This window comes from Eptesicus fuscus, chromosome 14, assembly GCF_027574615.1.
Source record: "Eptesicus fuscus isolate TK198812 chromosome 14, DD_ASM_mEF_20220401, whole genome shotgun sequence".
In the NCBI taxonomy this organism is placed as follows: domain Eukaryota; kingdom Metazoa; phylum Chordata; class Mammalia; order Chiroptera; family Vespertilionidae; genus Eptesicus; species Eptesicus fuscus.
In genome coordinates, this window is record NC_072486.1 from 35,994,409 (window position 1) to 36,016,064 (window position 21,656).

Sequence of the window (21,656 nt, forward strand, 5' to 3'; positions counted from 1 at the left end):
CTATGAATGGTAGGTTGCATAATGGCTTCTAGACAGCCACATCCTAATCCCTGGAACTCATGAATGTTACTTTATATGCCAAAATTGACTTCACTTATATGGATAAATTTAAGCTCTTGAGATCAGGAGATTCTCCTGTGTTATCCAGGTGAGCTCTAAATGCAATCACAAGTTGCTTAAAGGATAGAGACAAAAATGTTTGACACAGAAGAGCAAGACAAGGCAATGGGACCACAGAGAGAGAGACTGGAGTGAGGTGGTTTTAAGCCAAGGAATGTTAATAGCCCCAGAGGAAGAAGCAAAGAACAGATTCTCTCTAGAACATCCAGAGGGAGTGTGGTCCTGTCAACACCTCAGTTTCAGCTCAGGGATACTGACTTTGGACTTCTGGCTTCCAAATCTGTGAGAGAATAAATTTTTGTTGTGTTTAAGCCACAAACCTTGGCTTAAACCTTGGCGTAGTAATTTGTTATAGCTACAAGGAAGCTAACATACTCCGATTCAGAAACTACACATATATAGATGTAAATACTCCTTCTTAAAAACACAATTTTCAACAACAAAAAAAGTTCAAAAATCTTCTATATGAATGAATCTCACACAAGGTAGCACAAAGAGGCCATATTTTCATCCAGGTTAAACATATATGTGTAGCCCCCTTTGCCCCTCTCAATGACTATCCTCTCTATTCTCCTTGAATGTAACCAGTGTCCTGGCTCCTAACACAATAGATTAATTTTGCCTGGTTTTGAACTTTATATAAATGCAATTGTATAGTATATTTTATTTTTTTTCTGACTTCTATTGCTTAATATTTTGTTTGAGAGATTCATTGGCATTCTATAAATAGAAGTAGTTTATTCTTTTTAATTGCCGAGTAGTAGGCATTGTAGGAAAATACCATAATGTGTTTACCCATTCTCTTGTTGATAGACATATGTGTGATCCCCAGTTTGGGGCTATAATGAATAAAGCTTCTATGACTATTCTTGTACGTGTATTTTTGTATATACCTAGCAATTGAGTTGCTGGGTAATATAACACACATATGTTCAAAATAAGTAGATAAGAGCCAAATTATTTTCTAAAGTGGTTATACAAATGTATTTTAGCAGTATGTGAAAATTCCAGTTGCTCTGTATCCTTGCCTAATATTGGAAATAACCATCTTTTTAAATTTTTTATTAAAACAAAAAAAATTTAGGCAGTCTGGTGGTATCTCATTTTAGTTTTAATTTGTAGTCTCCAAATTCCTAATGATTTGAACACTTTTTCATCTGTTTGTTGGTTATTTGGATATCATCTAGAACAATTATTTTAAGATATTGCCATTTTTTATTTTATTTTACATTTTTCTGATTGGTTTCTAGGAGTTTTTTATACATTCTGGATATCAACCTCGTATAGATTAAATGAGTTTACAAATCTCCCATTACTTGGCTTGCTTTTTCGCACACTTAATGATGATGTATAAGTGTAAATTGCAAATTTTAATGTATTTCAATTCATTATTCTCTTCTTTACGGTTTATATTTTTTCCCCAATTTAAGAACACTTTACTTGCCCAGAGGCCATAAAATAATCTCTTATATCATTCTCTATGAGGTTTGTTGTATAGTTTTTCAATCTGTAATAGATAAGCCTCCCAGAAACAAAATACAAATTTATATTTGTACCAATTGAGATTAAGAGTGTCTGTTACTCTGTACCCTCACCAATAGTGTTTGTTTTCCTTTTCTTTATAAAACTGTTATGAAAAAAGTACTATATTCAATAGCACCCCACTTTAATAAAATGTATTTTTATTCATATGAATTTTTATTATACATAATAAAAAGTAGAGACCATAACTAACATAGTCTATCACTTTGAAAAATGTACATTATGGCGTTAAAATCAGGGGAAAGTACTCTGTCAGCAATGTTAATTTTTTCTTTTTATGTATCTATTCAGCAAAGGCATCAAAAGTTCTTTAATTGCCACCATTGCTAAAACTTAGTCTTGCTATTTCTCCTCTGGTTTTAAACTCTAGGTGGAAAAGCTGTTTACAAATTATATAAAATGAAGGCTAAATCATCTTTATTATTTTTCATTCAGAGCAGTAAATGCAGAAGATTAAGCAATTATCCACTCATGGTGGAATTAGGTAGACATACTTAAGGCTAAATTTAGAAACTTAGCTGCAAAATTATATTTTGCATGACATTCAAAAGCTGGATTAAAGAGGCAGTAAAATCTCTTATGTTAAGAAACGTGCTGTGAAACATGATAAGGGGAAGGATGCTGAAGTGGGATTATGAGTGATCTCATCATCTCCCCGTGTAAAAGAGAGGTATTCCTGCCTGGCTGACATGGCTTAGTGGTTGAGCGTTGACCTATGAACCAGGAGGTCACAGATCGATTTCTGGTCAAGGCATATACCTTGGTTGCAGGCTCAATCCCCATTGTGAAGTGTGCAGGAGGCAGCTGATCGATTATACTCTCTCTTCATTGATGTTTCTATCTGTCTCTTCTTCTCCTTTCCTCTCTAAAATAAATAAAAACATGTTTAAAGAAAGAGAGAGAGAGAGAGAGAGAGAGAGAAGAAAAAGACAATTCCTTAATCTAGATTCTTCAACAAAAGATCATAAGTGGACCTATCATGGGTTGAAAATGAAAAGACATGGAATGAAAATAACTACTACTTTCTATAAAATACATAGGCTGCATAAGTTATACATGAGAAAGAAATACTAAACTAAGATAAAGGTGAGGGTGATGAGAAAGAATGTTGGATTTGAAGCAAGTTTTGGACTTGGATTATTTTACCTATGTTTTCTAAATATTCTCTTTTTTTAAATATATTTTTATTGATTTTAGAGAGGAAGGGAGAGGGAGAGAGAGATAAAAACATCAATGGTGAGAGAGAATCATTGATTGGCTGCCCCCTGCACGCCCCCTACTGGGGATCCAGCCTGCAACCCAGGCATGTGCCCTTGGCTGGAATCAAACCTGGGACCCTTCAGTCCGCAGGCGGACGCTCTATCCACTGAGCCAAACTGGCTGGGGCTAAATATTCTTAATAGAGGAATGGGAAGGGTAGAAATTCTTTGAAGAATAAAAATATCAAAAAAACTATGGGACTAAGAAGTTGTTTTAAACTTATCTAAAGGAGACTATCTCCCCCTGCCCCTAAATTTATTAAGAAGAGAAATATTTGGCAGTGTTCCACGACCTGACCTTGAATGCCATTCGTTGTCCAGGGTATGGAGACATGAAGGTAGTAAAGTTATCTAATAAATAATAATTTTAATTGCTTGATTTAACACACCGGTGTGTGCTAGAAAGGAAAGGGGACTATTTACTATTTTTATAGGTGGAAGATTTTAATCAAGAGACTGCATGACTTTCCTAATCTCATAAATTACAGCTCCAAATTCAGTTATGACACTAGAACAGGGGCATACATAGTTCTAGTCTAAACACAAAAGAAAATGTTGCTTGAAACAGTTTTTTGTTTCCCTCCTCCCCCAAATTTTAGTTATTTGTGTTAATTTTTATTCTAAGTATCAATTCAGAGTAAACTAGAAACATACAAGTTCGAAATTTAGTTAGATACATATGCTTAACTATTGTCCAGAAATTATGTAACAACTTCATAGGCACGAGGATTAGCTGCATTGTCAGTCAATGGAAGTAGTATCAGGAAAGAAGAAAGAGGATCCTATATAATAAAGAGCTAATATGCAAATGGTCATCACGCCCTCATGCCTCGAGCCCTCACGCTGGGGCCAGGAGTCCTGAGGTCACGCCCCCGCCCAGGCGCCGGGCTTGGGGACCTGAGGCTATGCTGAGGGATGTGAGGCCGTGCCCCCCACCCAGTGCCAGGCTGGGGGACCTGAAGCTGTGCCCCCTGCCCTGTGGGGCTTGATAGGGATGGGGCCAGCTGGGTCTGGGTCTCGCATGATTTTGAGGTGCACGAGGGTGGGCGGGGACTTGATTCTTGGTCCCGTGGTGGGCTCCAGACTCTGACAGGAGGGAGATTTTCATATACATTTTACTAATTTTCTTTCGTCTCTGACACTTCTATTATAGAGAAAGGTCAAATAGCAATATTAAAATATTTCCTCTAATTAATTCCCCTTTGATGTGTACAAATTTCATACACCGGGCCACTAGTAGTATAGATAAAATTTGAAGAATTCAGTTTATTTGAGGTAGGGGTAAAAGGTGTTTTATAAAAATTTAAAGTTTGAAAAAACAATACTAGAAAGAAGGATCTTATTATTTAGTTCAAACTTTTTACTTACAGGTGTAAAAACTGAGGCTAAGTGGGACTATATGCCCAAGAGTAAAAAGCATATACTTGTAACCACAAGAACAAGATTGTTGTTATATTTCTACTACTGACTCTCTGCCTAGTAAATGCTTTTCACAATGCCACCTTGCTGTTTGTAGGCACAGAGTCTCTCCTGCCTGCCACCTCAGTAAGCTATGTATAGATTGCTCAGTATTGGAAGTCTTCCTGACTAATTACACTGTTCATTGTCCTAAATGCTCCACAAGCACAATGAGAATGCCATGTGCATTTGCTCTTCTTTTGGAAAAGGAAAAAAACAAGTCTCTTCTATTCTCCCTTTCTCTTCCCCCAAGTGGGTTGAAAATTGTAGATTTTGTCCATCAAGTTAAATAATTTTCATTGAACAGGTACAGTCTTCCAGACCCTCTAAAGTATTCTCAATGTTTCTAAAATGAAAAATACATTTTTAAAGAAATATAATTAAGAAACATATATATATATATATATTGTGTTTATAAATAGAAATATAAACCTCATAGTGCAAAGATTACATATATATAATTAAAACACACCTTAGTGCAAGTAAATTAATAAAGGTAAGTCCCTATTCTCATTTCTCACAGGAGAAACTGAAAGTTGGGAAAGACTTTACAGAAAGTATAGTATTGGTTAAGCACTAAAAGCATGGAAAAGGCCCTGGCAGTGTTGCTCAGTGGCTAGTGTTGGCCCATTCACCGAAGGGTTGCAGGTTTGATTCCCCAGCCCTGGGTGGGGCATGTGCAGGAGGCAACCAAATGCTGTCTCTCTCTCACATTAATGTCCCTCCCTCCCCCCTCCCTCCTTTATCCTCCCTCTCTTCCACTCTCTTGCTAAAAATCAATGGAAAAAGGTGGACAAGGATATCCTCCTGGTCAGGTGCGAGTTGAGATCTGAATAGTCAGTAGGAAGCAATGTAGGTTAATCTCTTTGACTACTGCCCTGGTACTGTAACAAGTTTGGTGTGTTCAATAGAGAGATTTGAGAAGACCCTTTGAATAAGCGTCTCTGGATGGAACTATTCTTATTCCTAGAAACTTTTAGTTTTAATAAGAAATTCACAATTCTTATGTGTGTTAAAATGTTAAAACCACTGTTATACTCAGGAAAAAGTGAAGGAGACCAAGTCCTGCAGTTGAATGTATTCTCTTGCTCCACAAAGGGCTTGAGGGCATGGACTTTGGGTCACCCAGATTTACATTCAAAACTTGGGAAAGTTACCCAAGATCCATCTGCAGTTTTCTCATATTCTTAAAGCAGAAAACAGTAGGATTTAGGTAATAGGATTGATGTGGAGATCAATTTACTATTTATCTTAGTAAATTGATAGGTACCGTATATTCTTAATAACCATTGAAAAGTATAAATAGTAATTTAAGAGAGGTAGACTGGATAAAGATTAAGGACAGTTGCAGTTTTTAAACAATATTTACTTTTGTGTTTGAATTAGAAAATAATGTTTGCTAGTATTTTAAAACATTGTAACTTTTTATTGGTACACAGGTTGCATTTCAATACAAATTAGACATTATTTCAACCGACTTTAGCAGGATTAGGTCAGAAACAACTGCAGAGTAGTGCCCTAAAGCTATGACAGTGCACAGATATCCTGTTTAAAACAAAACTCCTGTCTTGGCATGAAGACTAACAATTATGAATGATAGCTACTATTCTCCAGGTGTTTCACAAGTATTTTCTCTTTAATTCACATAATTGTGCCATGAGGAAGGTATTATTATTTCCATCATTCAAGAAGAGGCTCTTAGGCACTCATAATTTAAGTAACTTGCCTAAAGCCACATAGCTAGTTAGAGGTAATGCCCAGATTTGAGCATAAATCTCTGTCTGCAAACAACAGCCTTTCTCCCACAAAAATTCATTAGGTTAAAAAAACAACAACAAAGTTTCATTTTAATTATCTGTATGTCTTAGGTTAAAATTATTTTGGGGCTTAAATTGTACTAACTTAAATTTATTTTTATTTGGATATTAATAGACAATCTTGGCTATTTTTATATTTATTATTATGAGTAGGAAAGCTTGCAAAGTTTTCAAATTAAAGAAGTACAATTTCCATGTCTCTTTGATGAAGAGAACTGAAAAGCTAATGCTTAACCAGAAAGCTGTTATCCACTCTGCTAGTTTTAGGGCATAAAGTGGCTTGTTTGGCTTAATCTTGCTAAGTCACTTGAATTGTGTAACATGAAATCCTCAAATAACACCATCCCAACTATCTACACCTGTCACTTTGCCTAATAAAATATGTTCTGCTTTTTGAGATTCAGGGATTAAAAATGGCTATAAATCAGTGGAATGAAACTTCCTTCCACGTTAAAAAGGCAACTGGGAGCTATTAATACTCAGGTCAAACTTTGGTTTCTAGTAGCTTGTCACTTCCTCTTTTAAGTGTGTTCTATTTCCACCAGCAGGTCTTACTGTTACCCTGAAAAATTAGAGACAGTCTTGGCACATGCTAACCTCATGAAGGCAATAGCATGTTGTAAAATAAATAAGCTTTGAGTTCATATTCTGCTCTTCTCCTTGAAGTGCACGCAGGAATGATAAATATTATGTTTCCAGAGCAGGAGCAGAAAAGTGAAACACTGGTCTTCTCTTTTGAAAGACTGAGTGTTGCTGCAGCCACTCCATCTTAAAACACCATCACGTGAGATTTGGAAACAAATGGTTTTCCAACCAGGATAAAGAGAAGAGAAATGTCTTGCATATACATTCAAAGCCATTGTATATATGACGAGTCTTGGGCTTTTCAAAGCTGCAGAAAACATGGTTGGAGCCTTTGTGCTGCTCTTGAAAAGGATCAAAGGGTGGCTCTAATACTATGTGGAGGCACACTCCCAGTGACTCTGTGTAAATCTCCTCTCCAGCAGCTGAGCACCGAGTCACTGACCTTGCATTGTAGACGATGCCAGGGGCGAAAGATACAAGAGAAAAGGACAAAAGGAGACTTCTGCATTGAACAACTGATGAATGTGTTGAAAGTAAAATGAACATGTCTCCACTATCCTCTACATTTCCCCAAACTTGTTTCTTTGTTTTGAAGCCAAATGCAATAACTAGGCTAAACAATGAGTCATGTTGACTTAAATAATGTTTAGATAAAGTAGCTGTCTCTTTAGGGGAACATCTCTGTACTTCTTTGTGCATAAAGTCTGGTTCTTTGGATAGGAGATTTTATGGTATACAGTTTATTATATTTTTCCTGTGTGCAAATGGAAATGGGTTTTAAGAATGTATCAAGCGAAAGCAGAGTTTAAGAATTTGGATTGGGGGGGAACAGGATTGTTATATTCCTAATAGTCTTACTAAAAGTTGTGGGTGGTCTTCCATCATTCTGAAATAATCTAGTATGAGACAATATTTACATCATGCTAACCTGTAAAGAAAGTTTGCACTGCCTAATTCTTGATTAAAGAGTAATTATAAATCCTATAACTGACAGAATATTGAGTTGAGCCATCAGTATTATCAGACTCTTATTTTTAATTGAACACATTATGAAGAAGAATGTTAAATTGAAATTTTCCCAAGATTTCTGTGTATTCATTCTTACTTTTATGCAGACATAGTTTAGTTATACAAATATTTTACTCTACTTTATTCACTTACTATTGTATTAAAGTAATATAATGCTTGAGAAAGCTTCATTAGCATAATTCTTTCTAACTCACTTGTGATATCATGTACTTTCTCAGAATTTTTATTGGCACCTCAAGCAAGTTTGGAAAAATTCAGCCTCTTTGGTTTGTTGTAGAAGGAGTTTGCATCTTTGCATGTTGCTTGTGTGAGATTCAGGAAGTTTGCATTTCTGTCATGTTGATTCCTTACTTCTGCTTAAAAAGACCATTCAAATCCTCTTCTTTATCAGCTAAGAAACTAATCATCCTTGAATCTTCCACATAGACCTCTGCACAAGCTCTTTCCACTCCCTAGAAAATGCTTATCTCCTTGTTAACTCATATTTATCCCTAAGATCACAGCTTATCCGACACTTCCCCACACAGAAGCTTTTCCTGACCCTGATATAAAGCAGCTGTCCTTGACTTAAACACTTATCCTGTCTTTTACAATACTTTCTTGCACTTATTACTGTGATTTTTAGATTAAAAGAGTGGCTCAACTAATATTTGTTGAAAAAATAAATAAGGTCAAACATTTCCTTCTGTTTGAGATCCCCCTCTATTTCCAGGAAAACTTAATCTTCCTTCTTCAAAGCTCCTTTAATTTCTTTTTTTTTTAAATATATTTTTATTGATTTCAGAGAGGAAGGGAGAGGGAGAGAGAGAGAGAGAGAAACGTCAATGATGAGAGAGAATCATTGATTGGCTGCCTCCTGCATGCCCTCTACTAGGGATCGAACCACAACCTAGGCATGTGCCCTTGACCAGGAATTGAACCTGAGACTTTTCAGTTTACAGGCCCCTGCTCTATCCACTGAGCCAAACCAGCCTAGGGCAAAGCTCCTTTAATTTCACCTTCTTGTACTACAATGGCTTGTGTATCTCTATTCTAGACTGTCCACTCTGAGGGGAGAGACCAAGAATTTTCATTATTATACCAGATCCCTAGCTCATATGCTATATATTGAATGGATGGGTAAATATATACCTCAAAGAATGTTTTAATTTTGTGTAGAGCCTGCTGTATTATATAAAATATAAGCTTTATATTATAGAAAACTGTGGAATGAAGGGCCAGAAAACTTTCTGAGGGAGAAACAGGACAGGAGACTCACTCAGCAATGGAATTTTCTACAACTGTTGCTCTGATCAAGTATGTTGAGGAGACACTTCCACTGGAAGCCACGGTGTATGCAAAGGAAGTGTTATTGAAACCACGGAAAACCAACAAGTAGTATAAATTATATGATAGACGTGTGTTAAATGCTATTGTAAGAATCTTTCCATGTGATAGCTTAGTGTGGTCCCTTTGGGGTTCAGAGTGGGGGCTTGGGGTCTGTGGTGCTCTGTGCTCTGGGATTTTGCTGGCCTTACACATCACGTCAGCCTCAGCTCTTCACCTGGCCCACCGCACACGAGTTGGTCTGAAATATTATCTTCCCGCCTTCACATTTCTCTGTCTCACTGCCCAGGACTTTTAGTATTAATATTTAAAAATATGTCCTCCTGGTTTATTTTCTGTGAATAACTTTTAACAACTGCTTTCATATTGAATATAGCCTACTTTTAAAACTGAATAGCCTGAGAAAATATTTTTTATACCTTCAAATCTCTGCATAGACAATTATAGTGACTGCAAATATTATATTTAGTAGAAGTACACTAATTTACACCATTCATGCTCAAGCTCCAATTGTTATTATAAGCCCTTCCCCCTTTTTTTTTCTCTCTCTCCGTTATGTTTCTGCTTTCGTTTTGCTGACAACCTTGAAACTACTGTTCTCAACTTGGACACACTGTTTTTGAGCACTTTGCCCCAAAGCAGCTTCTCCGAAGTGTCAAGGGCTCTGGAAAGGAGGTGTCAGATGAAGCGTTTCCTCCTCTTCACGTTTATCTCCTGTGTTTACATGTGGAGTGGACACTCTGAACTAGACGTCCCTGACAGCCCGAATGCTCACCCCTGCTGTCCTCTACAGCTTAGCAGCGGGTTCAGATTTAGTTCTACTTTTCAGAAGTTACTTCCTTTCAATTCAGAGACTCTCACGACAGTTTAGTTATTTTCTAATTGTCTATTCTTTCTACTCTGAGATAGAATCCAAAACCACTGCCCATACAAGGAGCCCAGTATTGGCACCTAACATCTTTGAAGTCTACTCTCATGTTTCCCAAGTAAGTTTAGAGGGAGGGACTTAAGTTAGAATTTATAATTGTCCAGTTTATTGAACCACACAACACAAATAGAATATGTTTTAGTTTTGGGGAAAGAAAGTTTGATTTTGGTTTAGATTTTTGTCCAGAAAAGACACAGTTATATTACTGTGGTCATATTTCTAAGATAGGCTTTTAAACAGACCCTTTCTTCCTGTCAGATTAATAGTAATATTCTACAATAGTAGATAATACTTGTAGAGTGTGAAAAATTATTTTCATGAACACTTTTATCGCTGCAGGGCACATTAGGGATCATTCTGATTAATCAATAATCTCATTCTTCCTTTTGTTTTTTATATTTAAGGTCCAAAGTGAGGGAGGGAAGGTAGAAAGGAGTGATTGCAGGAAGTGGGCAAACCAAGCCCTGTATCAACAAATGGTGAAGCTAGAACTTTATCGCTAGTTGGCTAATTCCAAAATAGGACCTCCCCCTCCATTCACGTTACCTTTTAATAGTAATAAAATATTATCACAAATGCTCCAATTTTTGAAATTTGATAGCATACTTTTATTGGTTCATGCTCATAATTTTTAATTCACCAAGATTAAAAGATTATAAAACTCAATGAAGCAGAAAAAAAAAGGGTAGGGTAGAATGTGAATGAACAAATAGCTTTATCTCATATTCAGAGGCAGTTCAACTGCAGAACTTTACAGAAGACAGATTGGGTCCTCCACTGCTGAACCCATGGTGTTTTAGATCATTTCAAATGATCTTCCACTTTCAGACAGCCTTTAAGAGAAAAACCACAAAGAGAAATTGAGCAAATATCAGCAGACCTCAGACCTGACCTCATCTAGAGGATCAAGGAAGTCTTTATGAATCAGTCCAATTTAAATTACATGGAAGCTACTGCTTGAGTTATGAGTAGGAGTTAGAAGAAAGCAGGAAGAAAGGATCCTTTCAGCAGCAGAAATAACATCCACAAAGGCCCTGAGGCAGAAATGAGGGAGGGGAGTAGTTTGAAGATGTGAAAGAAGACCAGAAGGGTGAGAACACAAAGAAAATAGGCAAATACTATAGTGGTGATTGAGATTTCCCACTGAGGTAATCTTGAACCAGATCATGGCAGGTCTTAAAGGCCATGTTAAGTACTTTGAATTTTTGTGCTAAAAGTAATTGAAAGCCATCCAGACAAGATGAGGGAGCTTAAAAGTACAGCGATCATATAATTTCACATCCAAACCACCCTTATTCATCTTTTAAGTGCAGAGAGGACACTATTTGCTCAGAAAACAGCCAGTGGCAAGCCAGATGAGAATCATCCTTCTTAAAAGCTCCTGGCCCAGCCGGTGATGTGACTCAGTGGTTGAGTGTCCACCTATGAACCAGGAGGTCACAGTGTGATTTCCAGTCAGGGCACATGTCTGGGTTGCAGGCTTGATCCCCAGTGTGGGGCATGTAGGAGGCAGCTGATCAATAATTCTCTCTCATCATTGATGTTTCTATCTCTCTCTGCATCTCCCTTCCTCTCTGAAATCAATAATCTTATATAATAAAAGGCTAAAATGCAAATCAACCGAATGGCAGAATGACTGGTCTCTATGATGTGCATTGACCACCAGGGGGCAGATGTTCAATGCAGGAGCTGCCCCCTGGTGGTAAGTGTGCTCCTACAGGGGGAGCGCCGCTCAGCCAGAAGCCCTGAGCTGGGTTTATGGCTGGCAAGCATAGCGGTGGTGGCAGGAGTCTCTCCCGCCTCCAGGTAGCACTAAGAATGTCCCACTGCTGCTTAGGCCTGTTCCCCATGGGGAGCGGGCCTAAGCCATCAGTCAAACATCCCCTGAGGGCTTCCAGACTGGGAGAGGGCGCAGGCCAGGCTGAGGGACACCCCCCCCGAGTGCACAAATTTCATGCACCAGGCCTCTAGTCTACACTAATAAAAGAGAAATATGCAAATTGACCATACCTCTGTGACACCCATCAGCCAATCAAGAGTGAGTATGCAAATTAACCCAACAAAGATGTTGGGTTAATTTGCATATGCAGGCGCGGAGTGGCTGGGTGGGCCAGGATGCCTGCTATGAGAGGGAAGGCGGGGGGCGGGGCGGAGGGAGCTACAGGAGCAGTGCTCCAACTGGGAGCGAGGACTTGCAGGCTCCCGGGTGGCCGGGAGTGAGGACTTTCAGGCTCCCTGGTGGCCAGGAGCGAAGCCAGGGGAAGGAAGGCCTATTCTTGCATGAATCTTCCTGCAATGGGCCTCTAGTATACATATAAAAGCTCCTGTATATAGGCTAATTTTACCTCTGACACAGTGCCTGGGAGATACATTCTGTGTTCACTATTGCCCTTCCCTAGCCAGACTCCCTTATTCTTTCTTTCATCTATTTGGCATTTTGCTTATTCTTTCTTTCATCTATTTGGCATTTTGCTTCCACTTACTAGTATTTAATCATGCCCATCCATCAAAAATCATAGAAGAGTGGAACCTTTACCTTGTACATGAAGCTCTGACTCTCCGATCTCACATTCATGTAGCCCTTCTCAAACTTGCTATGATGGTTTAGTGAGAACAGCATCCCTGAAAATTTTATGATGAAGTTGTCTCCCTATCCCACCACCTCACTCCCCAAACTGACAAAGAAAATTTGAGAGGCTGAGGCACTTTTCATGCTACATTTGATACTGCACAGAATCATGTGCAGGGAACGAACGCGATAGAAACTCAGTGAATAAGTGTAGAGCTTGTCTGATTTGAAAAGCAAGAGAGTATCTGATTGAGCTCATAGGTGAAGAAACTCACCTTGCTTTGATTCCTGGCTCTGTCCTCTTCTACCCATGACTGTGTGATCTTTGTTACATTGCTCAAATGAGCTGAATTTTAGCTTCTTTATGTGTAGAACAGGAATAATGTTAAGGCCTATCACAAAAACTTAAAAAAAAAATCTTTATTGTTGAAAGTATTGTGTAGGTTCCCTTTTTTCTCCCATTGACCCTTTATAGCCCTTCCCCTCTCCCTCCCACGCCCCAAGCCTCCACCACCCTGTTTATTGTCTGTGTCCATGGGTGATGAATGTGTACACATAAACATAAAAGCTTTGAGTGCAAATTAAATGAAATTTTATAAGGCACCTAGAATGGCTATGCTACCTGATAAATCCACAAGTGGTAGCTATTTGGGACTATTATTATTATTTTATTTATTGTTAATTTATTTTATTTTATTGTTGCATTACAGATGTCCCTCAATCCCCTTTGCCTCCCTCCACCAGGCTCCCGCCCCACCCCAAGCCTTCATCTCAGTATTGTCTGTACCCATGGGTTATACATAGATGCAAATACGTTATTTGGTTAATCTCTCCCCCAGCCCCTTCCTCTGAGATTCTGTTAGGTGCTTGTATGTCTCTGGACCTTTTTGTTGGTTAGTCTATTTTGTTCATTAGATTCCACATGTAAGTGAAATCATGTGATATTTGTCTTTCTCTGACTGGCATATTTCGCTTAGCAGAACAATCCCCATGTCCCTCTATTGCTGTCTCAAAGGATAATGGGACTATTATTTTTGAGCTAATGTGGTTTTTAAAAAATGCGTTCTGGTCTCTCTTTGCCGTAGGAATTAGGAGCTGTGGTTTTAGTCCCCTGAAGTTTCACTGCTCTTGATTTTATCTGCCCGTTTGCCCTAAAGGGACAGGTGAAGTTCAGTTTTAACCCCATTTGAAAAGAGTGAGCCTCAGGGAGAGGATGGGTCAGGAAAGCCCCGTCTACTTAAAATTCTTCTGGGATTAGACATTCAGAAGAAGAAATCACTCTGAGGGTAGCAATATCTCTGAAATAAAAGATATCCGAAGCATTTACTTTGAAATCTGTAGATGCCCCTTCTGCCTGAGAGAGAGCGGGGGTTTATGTTGACAACTTCATGGTGGGCTGAGCAAACAGAGTGCAGTTACGTGACAGGAGATGATGGAAGTTTCAGTCAAAGACAGTCATGGTGTCTGATAATCTTACAATCTTAAGATTATACTGGATTATAAGCAAAGGTTTGCGATATTGAAAGTATTGAATTTACTGCTACCTCTACCTGCTTTAAATAGACCAGGAAGATCAGCATGCTGTCCACCCAGCTTGCTGGCAGCTGGGCCAAGGGACTATCTAGGAAAGAAGAGGAATAGGCTGGGGAGGAGGGGTACCTGGGAGCCTGCTCCGTGCACGCCTGCCCCTGCATGCACAAATGGACATGCACACAAGCATACTCACACACGCACGCGCGCACACACATGCACACACACTCCTGTGCACAAACTCATTTCCCTTCTTTCCTCTCCCTCCCTTTCTTCCTCTCTCCTTTTTCTATCCTCCTACTCTTCTCCCTCTCCCTTTCATTATTTCTCATCTCAAGCTTTACCTCTCTGTGTCTCTGGACCTCTGCTCTCCTTTCCCCCCTCCCCTTCTCTTCCTTCTTGCTCTCTCCCTCACTCCCTCTGTCCTAATATCTACTCCCCCTCTCAGCACCTGCCTTCTCAGCCCTCTCCTTCACCCCCAGTGTTTGCAAGTGTGCTCACACAGCCTTTACTGTATCTTTTCTTTTTAGATACACAAATGATATTTTGTTACAATTGCCTACAATATTTAGTGTAGTAAGTGGCTGTACAGACCACTGGTGGTCCGTGCGGTCCGAAAAGTTGGTGACCGCTGGGCTAGCCAATATAGCCCATGTGTGGAGGAGGCTGTACCATCTAGCTTGTGTAAGCACTCCATGATGTAAGCACAATGATCAAATCGCCTAAAGACTCGTTTCTCATAATGTGCCTCCATTGTCAAGTGAAGTATGACCGTAACAGAATGAAATGTAGAATTTGGAATTGTCATAAGGCCATGGTATCTTCATATTTGTGTCCTCTTACTTGAGCAGGGTGTCCAGCCTGCTGTGATAAGAGCTCAATAAATATGTATTGAATACATCAATTACATAAATTAATAACTTGTCAAGAACTTTAAATCTAATTAATGAATAACCGTTGCATATGTTTCTAATAGAGAGACCTCTGGGAGTTGATTTTTAATCAGGTAATCTTTGGTCTATATTTCAAATTTATAGAAGGCCAAAGATAATTTAGTATTCTGAGCAAATGAGTTCCCCTTCTTAGTAGTTTGAGATATATATATATATATATTATTTATAAAAGAAAACCCTAGACTCTCCACCCTCCTCCACCAAGAGAGAGCGAGCTATTTGAGTTATTTCGACTTAAGTCACCTCAAATATTAAGATCACAAACTGATTTCACAGAGCACAAATGTTAGTTCTTACTGGGGTTAGAGACAAAGTGTGATTTACAGGCAGCATATATTACTATATATTAAACTATATTATAATTGCTACAGCAATTATATAATTGCTACATCAATTTAATATTGACTATCTTCAGTAGGACCCCAAAGCTTATATTGCTAGGGTTTATATTTTGGGGGAATGTATTGTACCCCAGCCTTGGTTAAATTCTCAAGGCTCACAATAATTTCTATCACAAAGAAAAGTCTATGTCAATACATGAATTTCAGGTAAGCATATTGAGCTGCAGATTTTCCCTCAGGGAACATTGGCATGGAACGCATTACAGTAATTTTCCATCATAGAACTCTACAATAGTGTAGATTTCAGGATAGAAGCATGCAGTATTCTTTTTAATAATGTTTCCCAGGAGATTTTCCCAGGGACTTGGAGACCTACACTGCCCTTTGGGGGCCACTGCGTTTTCTAATGCCACATACTCTCAGCCAAAGTTCCTTTCGATCAGTTGAGCATGTCCTGAGAAACAACACAACTAGTTGTACTTCCAATGCTGTAAAAAGGATGACATCATTGCTAAGACTTAAAGAACTGTAGCATAGCGCCAGTCTTTTCATTTGTTTAGAGGAGAAACCAATAATTGTGATTTCCTTTTCTCTCTGTACTCACATCACTAAATTAGTCATTTTCTCTAACTGTATTCATTGACTTAAGTTGGATCTACACTAAACCCAAATGATGGATTCTTTAGTCATTCTTTTCATAGATAGATAAAAATCTTCAATGCTTTGAACTCATCTCTTTATTGTAAAAAAAAAAAAATAAAAATTTTTCCCAAGCCCCAAAGTTCAATTAGGGCTAACTAACAGCAATTTAAATAGCATTTTAACTAAATAGCCTTGGCTTGTAGGCTTCCAACAGGGACCCTTCTAAAGTAAATCTTACTTGGTTAACAGCTGCCAACTGTCAATGAGCTAAAGGTAATTAAATTTGAAGATAGCTTTATGGCTCAGAAAAATAGATAAAAATCCTCAGACCAGAAAGGTCCTAAGTTAATGTAGTTATTGCTCCCTGTGGTATTTGAATTAATGCAAGAAATTGATTATTTTCCAACAAAACAGATAAAGAGGAGAACTGCCATTGTTTGTTACTTGAAGGTAAAATTCAGTTGGGGCTGTTTTCCTTACTAAGATCACACTCTTGATTTCACTTCATTATAGATTAGGAAGAAAAGGGAAAAATAAAAGAAAAAGAGTATTAAAAAAAAAAAACCCAAACTAAAGAAATCATGGTAGCAAGGGTGAGAAAGTGGTAGTTAGGGTCGTTGAACACTCAAAAGATGTATCAGCTGGTAAGGGTTTCAACAACAGAAATGAAAACTTCAATTCAAGGTGCCTAAGAAATGCAAGAATTTTTTTTTTTTAATCTTACATAACAGCGGTAGTCCAGTTATAGCGCAGTTCCAGGGTAGTTCAGAGATTAAGTGCTTTCTTAAAGAACTGAGCTTTTCCCCCTAAATTTCTGCTTGTCATTCTCAGCTAGTAATCTTACTTGCTACAAGTATAATATGCTCACGCACCAATGTCCAGAGGTAGGAAAGTGGCACCTTTTCAATATTTTCAATACCCCTGCAGAAGGCTTCTCTTTGCTGGTAAGTCTCCTAGACCATAACTAGTCAGAGGCCACATTTAAACCACTCACTGGTTAGGGGAATGGAACCACTATGGTTGGCGTAGACCAGCTCTGCCAACAGGAAATTTTATTGCCGGGAAGCGAACCGTGACCTCATGGTTCCTAGGTCAGTGCTCAACCACTGAGCCAGGCCAGCAGGGCCAGAAAGCATATTCTTGTTCAGTTTTTCATTCTCTTAAGATTATAATCAAAAGAACAAAGAAAACATCAACTCTTTGAATGGAAAAGTCTTAAGTTGTGCAAAAGAGCATTTTGCCTGGAAAGAAAATTGGTTCTGCTATAATTATTACTGATTTTTGTATTGTCATGGTGCATTCATCATATTCAAAGTTCAGCTGTACAGGCGTATATTTAATGTAAAAGATGTTAAATGACCATGAGTCACTGATCATTGAGATACTGAAATCTAACGGTTCATAACATCTGAAAATTCATTATTTTTCCCTATAATATGTATATGAACATTTAAATGACATTACCTTTTTATGGAGTATACTGGGAAAAATAGGTTTCTTTTTAAGTAATTTATAAAAAAAATATATTAAACTGGTTAGGATTATGTCGAGGAAGAAAGGTAAATATTTAGAGTAGGAAATAATTCTAAAATGATGTCCTGAGTCCAACAGTAGAAATGAAGACCAACTAGGAAGACATTCACACTGCCATTGTTTGTTTGTTGGGCTTTTATTTGTGTTTTAATCTGTTAATTTACTATATATTTTTGGCTAACCTGTTTGAACTAGCTGATGACAGCCAGGAATAAAACTCAGTTGAGATTCTTGCAAAATGTGAATAATTTTGTAATCAAATGTCATCACCATAAACTTTAAAATTGCATTTATTGATTTATGTTTTATTTCAGAGACAATGAATAAAAATATCCACTGAAATAACTCTAATTTATAACTAATTTATTATTGTAGGAGGAAAATGTATCTTTACATTTTCGGTAAATATTTCTGTGAGATAATTTTTATTAAAATAATAGAATCATAGAATCAAATCTATTTTCACTGTGTTGTTCACTATTTCAGAGCTTCGAGAAACCAAGACCTCTGAATACTTCAGCCTATCTCACCACCCTTTAGACTATAGGATATTATTAATGGATGAAGATCAGGACCGGATATATGTGGGCAGCAAAGATCACATTCTTTCCTTGAATATTAACAATATAAGTCAAGAAGCTTTGAGTGTAAGTGTATTACTTTCATGGGGGCAATGTTGACCTCCCTACATGCTTTTTTCTTTAAAGACTTAAAATACAATAATAAATTATGTATTTCATTAGTAACAATAGAAAATACCGGTCACATGCTTATACATAATTGGAAGTTTGTACTTGTTTAATGGACTGAAAATATAAAATCAATTCAATTTTTTTTGTCTAGTTTTATAGTTTTAAACAATCTAAAATCTGAAGCTAACTGAGAAAACACTTCCTGTTTATACATATATAGAAAGAGAAAAAGAGAAGACTAAAGTATGGCATGAAAAAAATGGTCAAATTAAAGGAAGACCTACCTTATCATTTATTTGTAATTCAAGCAGTCCTTGGAAGGAACACAATTATTAAGTGCACTATTCTGTTAACATATGTAGCCCATATTTATCATTCTGTTTCGCAACAAGGAAATAAATTGAGACTCACTGGAGTAAAGAAATAAAAATAGATTCATTATAAATTTATTACAGAAAGGAGATTTCTGAACTTGTTATTTTAATAAGGGACAGCAGAAAGAGAAATAATCTTCACCACCAGACCTGAGCCAAGGCTACAGTGATTTGGAATGCTAAGACAGTATTTCATAGCAGGAAACTTTTGGATTTTATCCAAGCTATTTGAACTGTTGATGTACCTAGGTGCCCATTTTAATTAAGTCCACCAGCCTAGCTTGTAGTTCACTCAAAATAATATTAAACTGAGATTGCAATATAATTGTAAATTCATTGTGATATAAGCAATTGGGAAAAGTGTACTATAAATAAAAAAGAGGGAAATATACCTTATATTGTGCACATTAATAATGACCTCATTTTAAAATAATAGCATTAGTAAGTGGGCATATATTGAAGTGCTTTTGTTCAAAGAAAGATTGATGGAAGGAATAAAAACATAAATTTTACAATAAAATTATAAAATCTTTATTCCTTTAAGTTCATAAAGTAAAAGAAGATAGAATTTTGAAGTAGAAATATAGAAACATCTTAAAGAAATCTGTTAGCATAAAGTAAGTGAAGAGCACTGAGCTGTCCCATGTACAGTGAGATTTATGCAATCTATATTTTCCTTTCTGCGCAGGTTTTCTGGCCAGCGTCTACAATCAAAGTCGAAGAGTGCAAAATGGCTGGCAAAGATCCCACAGTGAGTGCTTAAAAAAAACCCAAAACTTAAATATTTGGTCTTCGAATCCATGTATCTTGAGTGCAGCCAGGAGTGAGACAACGGGTGTTGGTGTTTTAAATCCTCTGCTGGACACATGGTAAAAAATGTAAATACAGAAAGATTGTAACTCTTAAACATTGTAATTTAGGAATTCCTGACTGGGTAAAACTTTCTTGACTTGCTTTCATTATTGCACCCTGACACTTTTCATGATGAATTTCAGTAATAACCCCTGTTCCAAGTGGATCCAACCTGTGGAATTCTCAGGAGGTTGCCGAAATAATGATAATGCAAGACTCTGGATCAACTCCCAGATACCATGTGGGCTTTTCCTAAGAAAGATTCTCAGCAGAAGGGTTGTGGTTAGCCAGCACATTCCAGAGGCATAAATCACCAGTGATGACTGGTATCTTTGTTAATTAAAAATAACCATAGAAACAAAATTGAGACAGGTATAAATATCAATAGATTTTCAATGTGAGTCACTTGTAAAAGTTAGGTTACTTTAGGTAGGATTCCATAGAGTCAAGGAATAAATCCATATTGATTGCTGCTAATGACTTGCTGAAACGGACAGGTTATGCTTTTTTCTTTTTAAATTAATCCTCACTCCAGGATATAGTTTCCACTGTTTTTTTGAGAGAGTGGAAAGGAAGGAAGGAGGAAGGGAGGGAGGGAAAGTGAACATCTGTGTGAGAGAAACACATCTATTGGGTCGAACCCCCGACCCTCTAAGCACTGATACACACTGGCCAGGACTAACCGATTATTCTTGAATATTATAAAATAAATACATGAAAAAAAGTCTAATGAGCATAATCATTTGATGTTTATAATGAAGCATATATGTCATTTCACCTTCTTACCTCAAATCATGAAAAAAATAACATAATAGATCTAAGTATCAAAATTATATTAATAACTTGGTAACCCGGCTGGTGTGGCTACTTGGTTGAATGTTGACCTATGAACCAGGAGGTCAGGATTCAATTCCTGGTCAGGGCACATGCCAAGGTTGAGGGCTCTATCCCCAGTAGGGAGTGTGCAGGAGGTAGCTGATCCATGATTCTCTGACATCATTGATGTTTCTCTCTCTTCCTCTTCTTTCCTCTCTCTGATACACATTTTTAAAAAAGACATAAAAAAAAAAGTTTCTGTCTTTTTTTTAATCCTCACCAAAGGACATGTTTATTGATTTTAGAGAGAGAGGGAGAGAGAGAGAGAGAGAGAGAGAGAGAGAGAGAGAGAGAGAGAGAGAGAGAGAGAGAGAGAAACAGAGAGACATTGATATGAGAGGTAAAATTCAATCAGTTTCCTCCTGTTTGCCCCCCCACCTGGGATTGAAAGTGCAATCTAGATATGTGCCCTGACTTGGAACTGAACTGCAACCTTTTGATGTATGGGACAAGCCTCCAACCAACTGAGCCACCCAGCCAGGGCAGAAATTTCTTTAGGCATTTCAATCACTTTTTCAACAAATACTGATTGAGTCCCTACTGTGCATTGGCATAATGTTAATTGCTAGAGATACAATTTTATGCCAAAATAGACATATTTGACTCTCATCAACTTTAATATCTTGTTGGAGAAGTCAACATCCTATATAATAAAAGGCTAATATGCAAATTGACTGAAAGGTGGAACGACTGGTCGCTATGACACACACTGACCACCAGGGGGCAGACACTCAACCAGGAGCTGCCCCCTGGTGGTCAGTGCACTCCCACAAGGGGAGCGCCACTCAGCCAGAAGCTGGGCTCAAGGCTGGTGAATGCAGCAGCGGTGGCAGAAGCCTCCCTCGCCTCTGCGGAAGTGCTAAGGACCCCTCGAAGGATGTCCGCCTGCCAGCTTAGGCCTGTGTGGGGAGCGGGTCTAAGCCGCAGGCGGACATCCCTCAAGGGGTCCCAGACTGCGAGAGGGCACAGGCCAGGCTGAGGGACACCCCCCCCCACCCCAGTGCACGAATGTTGTGCACCGGGCCTCTAGTTAATCTAATAAGCATGGAAATACATGCTAATTCAGGTGTGAGATTGAAATATGGTGATTGGGTAGCAAAACTAGTAAATGTATACACACACACACACACACACACACACGCACACACACGCGCACACACACGCACACACACACAAAATCAGGTCTAAGGTCAAATAACAGCCTTGACTTAGTGTTGACTAAACACCATT

General features: G+C 38.0%; 1 protein-coding gene across 1 annotated transcript in view; it reads left to right on the forward strand.

The window, feature by feature from the left end:
- The window catches only part of SEMA3C (semaphorin 3C), a 165,445-nt gene that overhangs the window by 60,401 nt on the left and 83,388 nt on the right, over nt 1–21,656 (forward strand). The window contains exons 3-4 of the mRNA XM_054726038.1: nt 18,119–18,279; nt 19,387–19,449. Of these exons, the coding sequence (XP_054582013.1) occupies nt 18,119–18,279; nt 19,387–19,449 (224 nt within the window). The remainder of the gene's footprint in view (nt 1–18,118; nt 18,280–19,386; nt 19,450–21,656) is intronic.